Source organism: Lactuca virosa, chromosome 9 (assembly GCF_052849685.1).
Source record: "Lactuca virosa cultivar CGN04683 chromosome 9, Lactuca_virosa_CGN04683_v6, whole genome shotgun sequence".
NCBI classification, from domain to species: domain Eukaryota; kingdom Viridiplantae; phylum Streptophyta; class Magnoliopsida; order Asterales; family Asteraceae; genus Lactuca; species Lactuca virosa.
In genome coordinates this window covers 214,066,017-214,080,728 of record NC_136434.1, presented here as the reverse complement: position 1 = coordinate 214,080,728, position 14,712 = coordinate 214,066,017, and the positions used below count along the sequence as shown (strand labels likewise).

General features: G+C 35.9%; 1 protein-coding gene across 1 annotated transcript; it reads left to right on the top strand.

Annotated features, from left to right (window-relative positions):
* Positions 1-12,875: 12,875 nt before the first annotated feature.
* LOC145135842 (heterodimeric geranylgeranyl pyrophosphate synthase small subunit 2, chloroplastic-like) lies at positions 12,876-13,931 on the top strand. The gene has a single exon (XM_079070045.1). The coding sequence runs from the start codon at positions 12,884-12,886 to the stop codon at positions 13,790-13,792; it is 909 nt and encodes a 302-aa protein (XP_078926171.1). The 5' UTR covers positions 12,876-12,883; the 3' UTR covers positions 13,793-13,931.
* Positions 13,932-14,712: the final 781 nt, after the last annotated feature.

The following is a 14,712-nucleotide window of genomic DNA, read 5'->3' as shown; positions in this document are numbered from 1 at the left end:
GTTCCAACCAATAGAGTTTTGGATTGTTGAGAGCTTATTCTTTAATTCTTTCAATTGACCATTGAGGAAATAGAGCTTCCTTGTTCTCAAGAATTTCTTCTGCATTCTTCTTTTCAACTTCTTCTGTGTAACACCCGCAGATTCGGGCTAGTCAATTTAGAGATAATAAGCGTCAAAAATGACTTTTTGATAGAAGATTATTTAGAATAAATAATCTTAACTACGTTATAGTATATCACAAGGGTTCCGTACATATAAAGAACGCTGAAATCCGAGTTATAACGAAGAAGTTATGACCCGTCGAAGTTTTACAGCAAAACCGACACAACACCGGGAATCATAAAAGTGAGTTTACGATAAAATACTTTTTAGCCTTAGCGATCTAAAAGAAAGTCGTAGTATACGTTAAACCGAGAGCATGCATAAAAAAAACTTCTAAATTTGACTTCGTATGAGGAAGTTATGATTTTTCTAAGATTTGGCATATCAGTGCGTAGCCCGAAATTTAAATTTTAGATCGACCGATTTTCAGCCGACGGAGTCTAAACGAAAGTTGTAGAGTACGTCTCCACCTACGTGTGGATATAAAGAACATCAAAAACAGAGCTCGTATGCGAAAGTTATGGAATTTAGAAGTCGGGACTATGTTGTTGCGAGGAGGGTGACGTGGCAAAATCTTGGCCCTTGCTTGTTCTCCACGGTCTCGCATTCGGATACTGACAGCTGGCCTTCGTGTACGCCCCGCATAGCAGCATTACGCCCATCGGTCTCGCATGCACGATCCAGCAGCCTCCACGTCGCCCCATCCGAAGATCGACAACTGCCCCTCGTAAGCGCAGCGTAGCGTCGTACGCGCAACGTAGCTCCAAGGAGTACGCCCAACGTAGTCTGAGGTCAGCTCCTATAAATAGGTGTGAGGTTCTCCTCAATTCTTCACACATTCACCCTTCTTTCTCTCTCAAACATCTCTCTAAACCCCTCCCACTCCCTAGTAACTCCTAAGTACTAGAGGCAAGTCCCGGAGCGCTAGAAGGCTCCGAGAAGAAGAGCTTTCGGCTTGGAAGTTCTGCCCCTGTAGAGCCCAGTTCCTAGCCAAACCCTCTTATAAGTAAGTTATTCTTACCCTACTTTAAGTATAGCTTATGTTTAATTTTAATATCGTTATTATGAACCTATATATAATATATGCATTATAAAATATAATATACAAAGTGTTATTATAATATCTTTTAACTACTCGTGGTACGGGGAATCTGGTTTGAAGGGCCGCATAGGGTTGTTGGATTTCAGAAGTGCTATAATGCCAAAATGGTCCTGCCCTCCGGTGTTTCATGTATGGCCCCTGTCTATACATAGTAGTTGAAAATTATTGTTTTAACACTTATAAAACAATATCGCTCGTAAATAGTCGCAATAAATATTAGACTAGAATCTAGTCGTAATAATACTAGGTTTCGTCGAAGGAAAAGACAATTGTTGGAAGCGAAGCGCTGTCCGAATTTCGAGTCATCACTTTAAAAGTGAGTGCATAGTTACTTTCATCTTACACATAGATATGAAGTATTTAATATTAATACGTGCTATATGAGCTTATTATCTGTGTTCCTGATATCTATGCTAGATGAACGCTTTATAACTGTTTTACTTGATTTAAACAGTATATGTATTTCTATACCTATAAATATATTGGGTAAAGATGGGTAGATGAAAGATGAGATGAATGATGAGAGATGAAAGATGATATAGATGATGAGAATCCTTGACCTTAACGATGATCCAATCATCTAGCAGAGTATAGATGACGGCCACGGACTATTCTAGACAGTCCAATGGAACGTTAGAAAGCTCGCAACCTGTAGGTGTTTTTGAACCACGTGTTCACCAAATGTACTCTAAAAACCCTGACAGCTATGGACTTAGTGCCTAATAGATAACGTTGGCAGCTATGGACTTAGTGCCTAATAGAGAACGTTGGAAGCTATGGACTTAGTGCCTAATAGATAACGTTGGCAGCTAGGAATTTAGTGCCCTTTATATGAGCATTGGCGGCTATGGATTTAGTGCCCTATAGATGAACATCGGCAGCTATGGATTTAGTGCCCTATAGATGAACATTGGCAGCTATGGACTTAGTGCCTCATAAATGAACGTTGGCAACTATGGATTTACTGCCTAATAGATAACATCGACATCTATGAACTTAGTGCATGTTAGATAAACCCTGGCAGCGATGGACTTCGTGCCTATTCCATAGGAAAATCCTTAGGAATGAATGAATGAAGGATAGATGATTCTTAGGGTAGATCCTTAAGAATAAAGAAGATAATAGGGATGAGTAATTGGGTTAACTGTTTGATGATTAAACATAATAATTATATTATTGTGGGTTGAAAACCCTATGTACTCACCAGGTTTCCCAACCTGACCCACTTAGTTTATTTGTATCATAGGTGTCGATACGAAGATATATTACACTGAGAGATTAAAGGAGATGTATATCATTAGTGTAAATGAATGTAAGGTTTGTTTATGTTTATGATTATGTATTGATGATGTCATCCCAATGTTTTAATATAAACAAAAATACATTTCTTCATAAATGCTTTGATAATATCTTTATCATGTTTTCTGGGAACAAATTTCGCAATATTATTCTTTAAAATGGATACTCTAATTTTTAAATAAGCATAAATAATTTTTTTCAAAATGGCCTTGAATTTGGGGATGTCACATTCTGCATTAAGCTTTGCATTCAAAGCATTAAGTTCATCCAGAAATGCATCACGCTTTGCTTGTTTATCTTGTTGTTCTTTTGTCAATGGTGGATCCAAATCATCTAACTTCTCAGAGACAGTTTTCACATTTCCTTTTCCTGAACCAAAAGTTTCATTACCCTTTTGGCAAGTTTTCTTTTCCCTTAAATTCTTCAATTTATCTTCCATATATTGCTTCCCAAATGGATTTTCACATTATTCTTTTCCATTGAACCCGTCTAGTAATGTAACATCCCGAAAATCATAAGGTAAAAATTTGATTTTTAATACAATCAAAACACCAATTATCTTTTAATCAAACATTTAGAGGTATTTCATAATAGCACAATTATCAGAGTACAATCTCAAAATCACAAAGTTGCGGAAAACATGGGTGCATGCGCTGCGATCAAGTCAGGGCCCTTCCCTTTTGAACCGGAAGTACCTGAAACCATGAACAATAAATTGTAAGCACAAAGCTTAGTGAGTTCCCCAAAATACCACATACCATACATACAATAGAGAATGTTATGTTCCAGTCATAGTCTTGTCATTATGCCATGAGCCATATCATGGTCTTTTCTTGCCAAGTCGTGGTCAAAACCCTAAGTCTTACAGACAAGTGCCAAGAGCCACCTCCTAGTCTTCCATGCAAGCATCACAAAGACAACTAGCATACAATATAAAACTAACTATCTACTTAACTGCCAGGGTCCAAATCTGGGTCTTGCATACAAATTTGTCAGGAGCCACCTCTGGGTCTTTCATACAAATGCCAAGGGTCACCCCTCAGTTTTTCATTAATACATAAGCCAATGGGTCGACATTGGTGCCTTCGACCCATAGTACAGTGAGGAGACTCACCTCAATCCAAAATAATGGAACACTCGAGCTGCTGTTACCGGAATCCTCGCACTAACAACATCAAATAACATTCCATCAATAATTGATTCTCGACCCAATCAAGAATTCTAGTCCGGTGTCCAAACCTTTCAGGGTAAAAGTCTATGTTACCCCTTTCCTTATTTTTCCAAAAATCCATAGTCCAATCCACTAGCATCATAAGCCCAAATCCCTTAAATGGCACCACAAGGACCAATAAGGCCTAGTATCCAAATTAGGCCCAAAACCCATCATGGCCTAATCCAAGAAGGCCCAATATCCTAAAAGGCCCAAAATATCCAATGGTGAACCTTGGTCAAACTTATGGTCAATGGGCAAAGGTGAAAAAGTCAACATATCAAGAAGGATCAAACACACTGAGTACGCCCTACGTACTCAGTTAGTACGCTCAGCATAACCTGCTAGACTTAGTACGCGTCGTGTACTAGGAGGTATGCCCTGCGTACGCACCCTGCCCAAAATCCACTTAGAAAAGGTCTTAATACCTTAAGCCAAAACGTCCAATGCTCATAACTAGATCCAAATCACGCCTTAATCTATAAAGTCGTTTGCTTTGAGCTTTTGCATGGCTCAAAGGGTCCCAAATCCAAGTTCTAATTTTACAACTTCAAGAAAAGGACTAATACACATGCATGGGTTGATATAAACTATCAAGATTACATTTTTATGCCTTTGGGACACCTAAAACGTCCAGATCTAGTGTCCAAACTCTTGGGGCAAGCTCAACCTCATAAAGACAAACCAAAGAGACCAACATGTGCCAAAAACCACCCCAAACTAGATCTATCCAAAGAGATGTCAAGATGAGAGCTTTTTACCTTCAATAGGTTGCAAACGATGAGTAACTTCTGGATCTCCAAGCTCCACTCCAAGTGATGATCCTTCAACAACCTCCAATTCCTTCAAGAAGCACAAAAACACTCTAAGATTCCTCACAAGAGCTTAAGAACTCCAAGATGATAGCTAAGGGTCGAAATTAGGGTTTAGGAGGTATGGAGGCTGATAAGAGGCAAGAATCAATGAATAAAAGAAGCTTAAATAGGGTCAAGACCCTAAATATTTAGGTTTTTAGCTGAAGGGAGTACACCCCGCGTACCCCTTAGTACGCCCAACATACTCAAAAGGCATTCGCGATCCATTAATCCACTACACCCTGTGTACTTGGTGAGTACGCATCGCGTACTCGACCAAGCTCCAAAACACTTAAATTTCAATCGACCATAACTCATCCGTTCTAAGTCAAATTTCGGCGTACTTTATATCCCGGATGCGTAACGAAAAGCTCTACACTTCTATCAACTCTCCTTAGCCTGAGAACTTCCCGAACTTTAACCCAAAATTCATAAAGGCCTGGACTGCCAAATTTTTATGGTTATACCCTTGGGCTCCGAAACACAGTCGAACACTTGAATCACTTAGTCTATAATACCCACATTCCAAAAAGGGCTAGTTCTCTCTTCCCCAAGGCTCGAAGCCTAATGATAGCTGATAATTAGGCCACGACCCCGAATAATGAAGCGATTCAAAACCGAGTGTTACATGTAAGGATTGTTGATGTTAACTTCTGGAAACACCCCTTCGTCTCCCCCTTGTTATGAAGCAGCCCTGCTACTCGTAACATCATTCAATTTTGCAAGAATTGGTTTGAGCTTTGCATCCATAAGTTGGGAAATGCAATCTGCATAAGGAGCATCTTTGGTTTCAACAATCTTCACCAAGCGTTGATTTATCTGAAAATTTAGCCCTTTCACCAACAAAAGTTCTTCATTTGCCTTGCCAAGATCAAAAGCAGCAAATTTCAATTGTTCCCTAAGACTATTCATGAATGTGAACTTTTGTTCGATAGATTCCCTTTTGAACCCATGTTTCAACATATAACTTAAAAGATGATTAAACCGATTGACATTTTGTACAATTGTTTCTTCAGACTTTTGCTTAAAAGATCCATATTCAGATAGAAGTGACGTTTGCAGAGAAGTAGTGAGATCAGCCTATCCAAAATACAATTCTTTCAATCTATCCCATATCTCGTGTGTAGATTTAAGAGAGCTAACTAGACGAAAAGTATAAGGAGTAAGAGCAAACCTTATGATTCTCAAGGCTTTCAAGTTGCTAAGCAAAATGTCTTTTTCCACAAAGTCAATTTGTTTATCTTCAGCAATGATTGTCTCATGATCGCTTTGAGTTAGAACTTCCTCCTTCATTAATTCATTTTTTTATACTTGTGCGTTCCGTATTTGATTGCTTGCCAGATGGAAGATCCATAAGTTTCAATCCCTTGAACATAATCTTCAAAGTGAAGAGACCAAACTTCATAGTCTTCAGGAAATAAAATTGGAATTCTCGTTGTGGAACCAATACTATTTGGAAAATTAAAAGTGACGGAGTGTAAATCATCATTTGACATTTTGAGTGAAATTTTATGTGAATCAGATCAATGAACTTGAAAAGAGTAGATTAAACGAGCCAATAAAGGAATTAGAGATTAGTTTGCAAAGCGATTTGCAAAATGCGAAACAGATCTGAAATTTGATGAACAGATCTAGAAAAACACAATGAACACGATGAATAACATGAACAAATCTGAAAAAGTTCAAATAATCTCCCGCTCTGATACCAATTGAAGGAACGTTTAGATTCAAAAATCAAACAATGAAATGATTCACAAGAACACACGATGTAAATAAGACTGTGTTTTCATTAACGAGTGAGATCAGAACAATTCGATTACAAGAAAAAAAATTATTCTATCAGATCAACTCTTACCGGTTCTTCTATCTAATATCCTTATATATAGGCATCGAAGGGATAAAAGAAAGGCATCTCAAGTCAACAGGTAGGCTGCGAACTCTAGGTAACAAAAAGTGTGAGATCGCATCATAACTCACACTAAGTAAAGACATTGCGAACTAAACAAAACAAGATGACACAACAAAACTATGAACTCTACATCCATCGCGATCTCGACTGCTTGGTTGTGTAGGTCTTGTGGTTTGACTTAGGTCTTGTATTATGAACGTCGTAATTTTTTCATACGATATCAGATTTTAACGATCTTTATATCCACGTGTTCGTTTTTTGAGTCTACTACAACCTTCGTTAAGATTACTCCCGTTAAAATGTAAAATATATTTACTTACGATTTTATAATAAAAATATCCATATATGTATTCATAAAAAATGTATGGATATAAAGATCGTAAGTAAAAATATATTACTTTTTAATGAGAGTAATCTAAATGAAAGTTGTAGTAGAATAAAATACGAACGCATGTATATAAAGATCGTTAAAATATGAGATCATATGAAGAAGTTATGACGTTCAAAACACATGACCTAAGCAACCAAGTAGTCGAGATCGCGATGAACATAAGCATCAAAAGCCCCAAACACCTCATTAATGAATGCCTCACGTAAGATGTTGTGAGAAAAACCTAAAGAAATCATTCATAAGTATTGAATGAGTATAAAAATATAAATGACTTATTTTGCAACAAAAAAATACTATTGACTAAATATATATATATATATATATATATATATATATATATATATATATATATATATATATATATATAACCTTTAATTATATATATAGTATAAGCTGTATTTTAAAACATTTTAAAATAATAAGAGTTTAATCCTTTAATAAATTAAACTTTTAATATAATTAAATTTAAACCTTTTATGGATTTATTAATTCACTTTTAATTAATTACTTAATTAAATTATTAATAATATTCATAAGGATGTAGTTTAAACTTTTCAAAATACTAGGGTTTTTAAATAATCTTTTAAATTTCGAAAATTAAAACATTTTAATTTAAATTTAAAAGAAATTGATTTAATAATTATATATTAATTAAATCTTTAATTAATTTATTAAACTAATTAAGGATTATCCATTAAATTAATCAAAATAATTTAACTTAATTCCTATCCCTTAATTTTCGAAAAACATGGAAGGGATAATTCAAAATTTATAATTATCCAATTTATCGCATAAAGAGATAATTACCAAAAATAAGGAACCCTATCATGAACCCTAAAATTTCGAAAATTACCTATTCTTGGGAAGGAAGACAACGATTTCAATCCTTATCATAATTTTGAAAATCCCTAGGGTTAGGAAACCCTAAATTTTCGAAATTAGAAGGCCAAAGGAAAGGGTTAAAACCCTTATCCAATTTTCAAAAACCAGGGTTAGCAAACCCTAATTTGCGAAAACCCTAAGCCCAAGGGTTTACTTGTCATAAACCCTAACTGTCAAGTTCAACCAATTGCATAAAATACAATAGAAAACAATCCTAGACTCTGATACCACTGATGGGTTTTGAGCATAACAAACAAAAACTTATGTGTGTATGCAACCCTAATTTGTAGGATCTATGTTTTCACTATTGCACATGCAAGTATTGAACACAAAAATAAAACCTAGAAGATATTTGCTATTATCAAAATTCATGATAGAAGATAGTAGACATACCTTTAATTGTTATATAGTAATAACAATGTAAATCCAAGATTTCTTGAAGCTTGAGAGCGAGCACCACAAGTGTCGTGCCTCTAATGGCTCACAAACACACTTAGCAAGAAGATGAGGAGAGGTGAGATTTTCAGATTCTCTTCTAATCGTTAGGAGTGGCCGAAAATGCTTAAGGGTGATGTCTTTATATAGTGCAACAAGGATGCCCTAGATAAGCCTTATCTGAATAAAATATTAATATTTCAAATTTGTAATTATTCAGCTCCTTAATTATCTATATAAGATAGGATAACTCTAGAAATTCTAGAATTATCTTTATATATATATATATATATATATATATATATATATATATATATATATATATATATATACATAATTTCGTCCACCACCTTCCCTAGGAAGGTTCTAGACCATTTTGATCAACTATTGAACAATTGCACTTTTAGTCCCTGTACTTTTAATTAATTCATTTAATCCCAAAATTAATTCCAATTTAATTTCTGATTAAATATTAATTAAAAAATATGATTTCTAATTAATATATTATTTTCATAACACATTAATAAATCATTTATTTCAATTTATTAATCAAATAATAAATTCATCATCTCTCTCCAAAAGTCATCCTGTCTAGTTGCTAGTGTGAAGACAACCCAAAAGGACTGTGCTACTATCAAATCAAGTACATACCAATTATAGTTATGAGCTTAGACACCTAATCTAACATTTCACATGGATTTTAACAGTATAAACCGGTCTAAATATGAAATTTTGTTAGAGCAAGAATTATATGTTGAGACCTTAGTGAAAGTTGTAGCGCTCACAAGGGGATTATGGGGATATAAAGAACGTCAAAAACGGAGCTCGTATGTGAAAGTTATGGCCGTCCGAAGATCTGCGAAAATTGCATTGTGCTAATGATGTGGCAGCACCGGAGTGCGTCATGTGGCCATCTCGGGTAACTGACCCTCCTGTAAGACCGAGCGACGTGGTACGACATGAGACATGACTTCACCTAAATGTGACACGTGGCATGGCCGGAGGCGACATCGACAGGCGAGGTGGACCAAGGATGAGACAACACGTCGACCAACCAAGGGAGGACATGTCATCATGAGGCGGCACACACAAACATGGGGAGTGAGACGCCTCATCCGTTTCCTATAAAATTCCTACGGAAACTGCTCATTCTCTCTCACAATCCATCCAAAACCTCTCTGGAGATCTTCCTTTCTTGATTCTGATTTTATTGGATAACTGGAGTATTTTAGCTAAACTTTGAAGTAGCTAGGAGCCCAACAAATAGAAGGGTTCGGGTCGAGATGCTGTTCGTGCGTTTTCTCAGTTTTCGCTAAAAACTATGTAAGTTAAGCTACGCTTATTTTATTTTAAGTGTAACTTTTAATTATAGTCATAGTCGTTATTATGAAACTATAATTAAGATTTATCAGTTATTCCAGTCATAATATTGATTTATCTACTTACGAGGGAGATTCCTAGAATGGTCACGTTGGCTTGGTTGTTGGATTTCAGAAAGGCTATACGCCGAAATGGTCATGCCTCCCAACTTTCGTACCTGGCCGATCCTTATTTCATAGAACTCTCAGTATTTATTGGTATTATTGAGAAATCTAGACTATCATTAGTCGCCAGGAATATTAGACTAAGACTGTATAAATCATACTTAGGTCGCGTCTAAAGAAAAGCTAAAGGTGTTAGGCAAAGCTCTGCCGGAATCAACAGTCATTCACCTAAGTCAACTGAGTGCATAGTTACTTTCAACTTACACATAAATACAAATATTCTAAGTGCCTAAATGCTACGTGAGTTGTCTTTGCTATGTGTAACATATTTGTACAATATGATATGATTATTACTTAATCTAATCATATATTACACTTAATGATAAGATTGGGTAGTAAAAGGGGTTGTGTGAAATAACAAATGAGAGGCTGTGATAGGGTTGTGTGAGATAGTTATTGTGATAGGTTAGTGAGAGTTGTGCGGAATAATAAGCTATGACTTTCCGTGCCTAACTAAAGTACTATTGTACTGTCGTGCTAATCCAAAATACTATTGTACTGTCGTGCCTATCCAAAGTACTATTGTACTATCGTGCTTACCCAAAGTACTATTCGTACTGTCGTGCTGCGTCCAAAGTATTATCATACTATTGTGCCTAACCATTTAGGAAAAATATATGAGTGTTGTCAAAGATCCTTTATAAAAGATTTCTCGAGATCATCATTCTAGGATTAGGAAATGAGAATAACGGGAATGAGGTAACTGGTTTATTTAAATGCTGAAGATTATATAATTAAAGATTATAATATTGTGGGTTGAAAATTGTATAAACTCACCAGGTTTCCCAACATGACCCACTCAGTTTCTTTGTATCACAGGTAGCGATACGAATGTACTGATAGATAATGTAATTATCTACTAAGAGATTTAAGGAGTTGGTAAGCTGCTAGAATATTGATGTAAGACTTATTTATGCTTATGTTTCTGTATCAGTTATGACATCCAAAGTTTTATTAATCAATGAAAAACATTTTCTTCGAAAATAATTTTAATGGGACGAATTCCACATTTATAAAGATAACTTTGATTTAAAATAAACATAAAGGAAAAGGTTTTAAATGGTTGTAGATTTGTGGATGACACACACAACAGTTTGCAAGTCAAAAGTCTTCTAAAAAATAAACAGTGTTGAAAGGTCAAGTGTTAGTGTTGCCCGTGTGTTGCTCGGTGCAGTCAAAAGTGGTTTAAAAAAACAAACAACCCCTAAGACTCATGCTCACAACTCTCAACCTTACAAGTCCAACCTTCTTCAAATATAACTTGTAATAGTTATCTCCCACCTATTTAAAGTAAATCAACATCATACAACTCTCAGGATCATATAAACAAGAAAATTAAGAGCTACATACAAACAATGGCGAATCTAGAACAAAAAATCACATGGTTCCCAAATTAAGTGAAGCTAATAAAAAAAATCAACAACACTTTTGGGGGTTGGGTCGGGTCGGATCGTGTACCTTAAAAAAAACTGGACCAACCGGTTCAATTGATTAAAACCGATTATGCGCCACCGATAAAAAATTTTAAAAACCGATTGAAATATAACTGGAAAAAAAAACTCGTACGATTTAACGAAAAACTAGTTGATCATTAGTCTATTAATAAAGTGGCGAACGGAAAATAAAAGTCTTTGGCATATGGCTTCTTTTTTATTAGAGCAATTTACCTTTTTATTGATATTTTGAGAATGTTGAATAAGAGTGGTTAACTTTTTGTTATCAATCTCATAATTAAAAATAACAAATTGTCCCTAATAACTTATATTTTTCTCATTTTAAAATAATTTTTTAAAACATTTAAAAAAAACAAATTCAAGGTAGGTCCTCTATTTTTTTCTAAGATAGTTCCTAAATATTCTACTATATATATTGGAAATGAAATTAAGGATCCCCTTCATAAATACGCCCCTACATACAAAATCCACATAAAAAGAGAAGAACTTTTCCTTTTTCCATCCGCTATGAGAATCTCTCGGAGGCTCGTAAGTCATAAATTCTTGAAATCATTCGGTTTTGATTTTGATTCTAACATGTTTACGGGTTGTAATACTCCGAAAAATGATATGGATCAGATCAAAGGTCCATGGAGCTCTGACAATAACGAGTTGCTTCAAAATCTTATTGAGAAACATGGTGCTTGAAATTGGTCGGTTATTGGTAAATCTATACCTAGTGGATATGGGAAATCGTGTAGGTTACGATAGTATAAGCAGTTATCGCCACAGGTGGAAGGTGGAACACTGTGCGTTTATGCCAGAGGAAGACGAGATGATTCTTCGTGCTCGTGCTCGGTTTAGGATTCCATGGTTCCGACGATTTAGACGTTCTTACGTCTACCCGCCAATCGCTCGAACATGCGCAATTGTTGTTCCGCAAATCGAAGTAGCAACGTCATCGCCTCCGCTACCGCCATCACAAGTAGCAATTCTTTTACCACCTCCGTCTCCACCTCCGAACGGGTTTAGGAACACATCGGTGGTGAAGAGAATCAGTCGTTAAGAGAACGCATAGATGGTTTGGGTATTTTCTTTTAGCTTTTTAATAAAAATAAAGATGAAAGATAATAGAAAAAGTAATTAAAAAGGTAAAAAAAATATTTTCTATTTGAATAGGAACCAAAACCACATTAGAAAATGAACAAATGACCATAACCACAAAAATAAAAATAGCGTAACCTCATAAATCAAATTTGCAGTTCACTCTACTAATAATTAATGAGTATAAGCACATGAAAATAAAGAAATAGTAAAATTGTGGTGGCTTTCTTATAAAAGTAAGGAAATGATAAATTTTATTAGTCAAATATGAGACTTTTTAAATTATTTGAAATACTGCTTAATAAATTATGAATTTAATATAAATATAAATATAAACAAAATAATAAATAACTCTATTGCTGATCTATATTATTTCAACAATTTGAAAGATCGATTGAACTATTCTACACCGTTGATCTACAATTATGTCAACTTTGGACGGTCCAGATTCGTTCTAGCGTATTCCTCGTGGGTATTTAGTTATATACGGAGCTACTTTTTCCAAACCGAAAGTCGTAAAATCCAGAACAATAACGCTTTAGAAGCTTGTACGTTACTTGTCTAAGATAGTAAAAAAAGTACTGTTTATATATCTCATCCATGGAACTCCATTGTTACATGCTTTTGCTTCTTCTGAAACTCCATTGTCTGTCAACAATGGCCAGCTCTCGTCTTTCGTTCTCCGGAACAAATCTAAAACGTCCATCCACATCACCGGCAAGGTCGGCTTACATTAAACCTACGATCGCCCTTGCCGGAGTGGCCCAAAACCTTTCGTACTGGGATTCCATACATTCCGATATCGACTCCCACCTGAAAAAAGCCCTCCCCATCCGTGAACCCGTGTCCGTTTTCGAGCCGATGCACCACTTGACATTTGCGCCACCCAAAACCACCGCATCGGCGTTGTGCGTCGCTGCGTGTGAGCTAATCGGCGGCAACCGGGAAGATGCAATTGTAGCAGCGTCGGCAATTCACCTCATGCATGCGGCTATATACACGCATGGCCACCTCATGTTAACTGACTCAGACCAGAAAATTCCGCACAGGTTTGGCCCCAATATCGAGCTTCTCACCGGTGATGGTATGTTTCCGTTTGGGTTCGAGTTACTCGCGGCGTCCATGGACCCAGATGGAGATAACTCCGACAAGATACTGAGGGTGATCATAGAGATTACCCGAGCCGTCGGTTCACAAGGGATGGTCGCCGGTCAAGATTCCGACGTTGAATTTGACCAATTGAGTGGTCAAACACGACGCTGTCTTCATGGATGTGGGGCCGCCTGCGGAGCCATATTAGGTGGTGGGAGCCACGATGAGATTGAAAGGTTGAGAAGATATGGAGTCTATGCTGGTAAAATACAAGGACTTTTAAGTGAAATTGGTAGAAAGGAAAGGGGTAAAGTAAAATTAGTAGAGAAATGGAGGGCTTTGGCTCTAAAAGAGTTGGAATATTTTGATAGCAAAAGAATTGAGCAAATTTCTAAAATTTTAATATCGGTTATATCATGTTATTATGATGTTTAATATACTAATTAATGTATAACAACTCTTTCAGTTTGCATATGGTAACATGTAAAATGTAAACATTTGGGTGGTTTGGCATAAGTTATTTAATTTGGATTACATAAAATATCTTCCAAATTTACTTATAAAATAATAAAGACATTGAACGTGTTCCATAGATTGATAGATAGAATTAGTTTGTAGGTGACAGTTGGAAAGTTATGTTAGCTTTTATTTGTATATAACTGTTCTGTAAAAATAATTAAAATTTTTAAAACATATAAAATTATATAAAATTACTTATCTAAAATATATCGTTTATTTAAAGAAAAGTAATTAAGTTTATTGCAAATTTACAAAAGTGTTTATTGTTAAACACTACTTAAAAGTATCTTTTGAATTTGAAGCTTTTGTTTTTGTAACATCTCAAAAATACAGCCCAAAAATTTCGTTTAATTTAATAATAAAAAAACCATAGTCGATAAACCTCATATAAAAATCATAAGCAATGTATCTCAAAATATTATAACAACTGTCAAGTATATCAGAGTATAAACATCTCAGGCTGAACAAATGGTGTGTGCACTGCAATCTTCCCGAGCTCCTCTTTTGAAAACTGAGTACCTGAAACCAAAACTGAAAACTGTAAGCACGAAACTTAGTGAGCTCCCCAAACTACCCCATACCATACAATAACATATAAAACACATACTGGGCCTTGCCCACTGCATCAGACCGAAGTCCGGACTAACTGGGGCCTTGCCCCCTACATCGGACCGAAATCCGGACTAACTGGGGCCTTGCCCCCTGCATCGGACCGAAGTTCGGACTAACTGGGGCCTTGCCCCTGCATCGGACCGAAATCCGGACTAACTTGGGCCTTGCCCACTGCATCGGACCGAAGTCCGGACTAACTGGGGCCTTGTCCCATGCATCGGACC

Bases quoted from the DNA above. Each gene is read 5' to 3' on its own strand.
- LOC145135842 (XM_079070045.1), top strand. From the start codon at position 12,884: ATGCTTTTGCTTCTTCTGAAACTCCATTGTCTGTCAACAATGGCCAGC.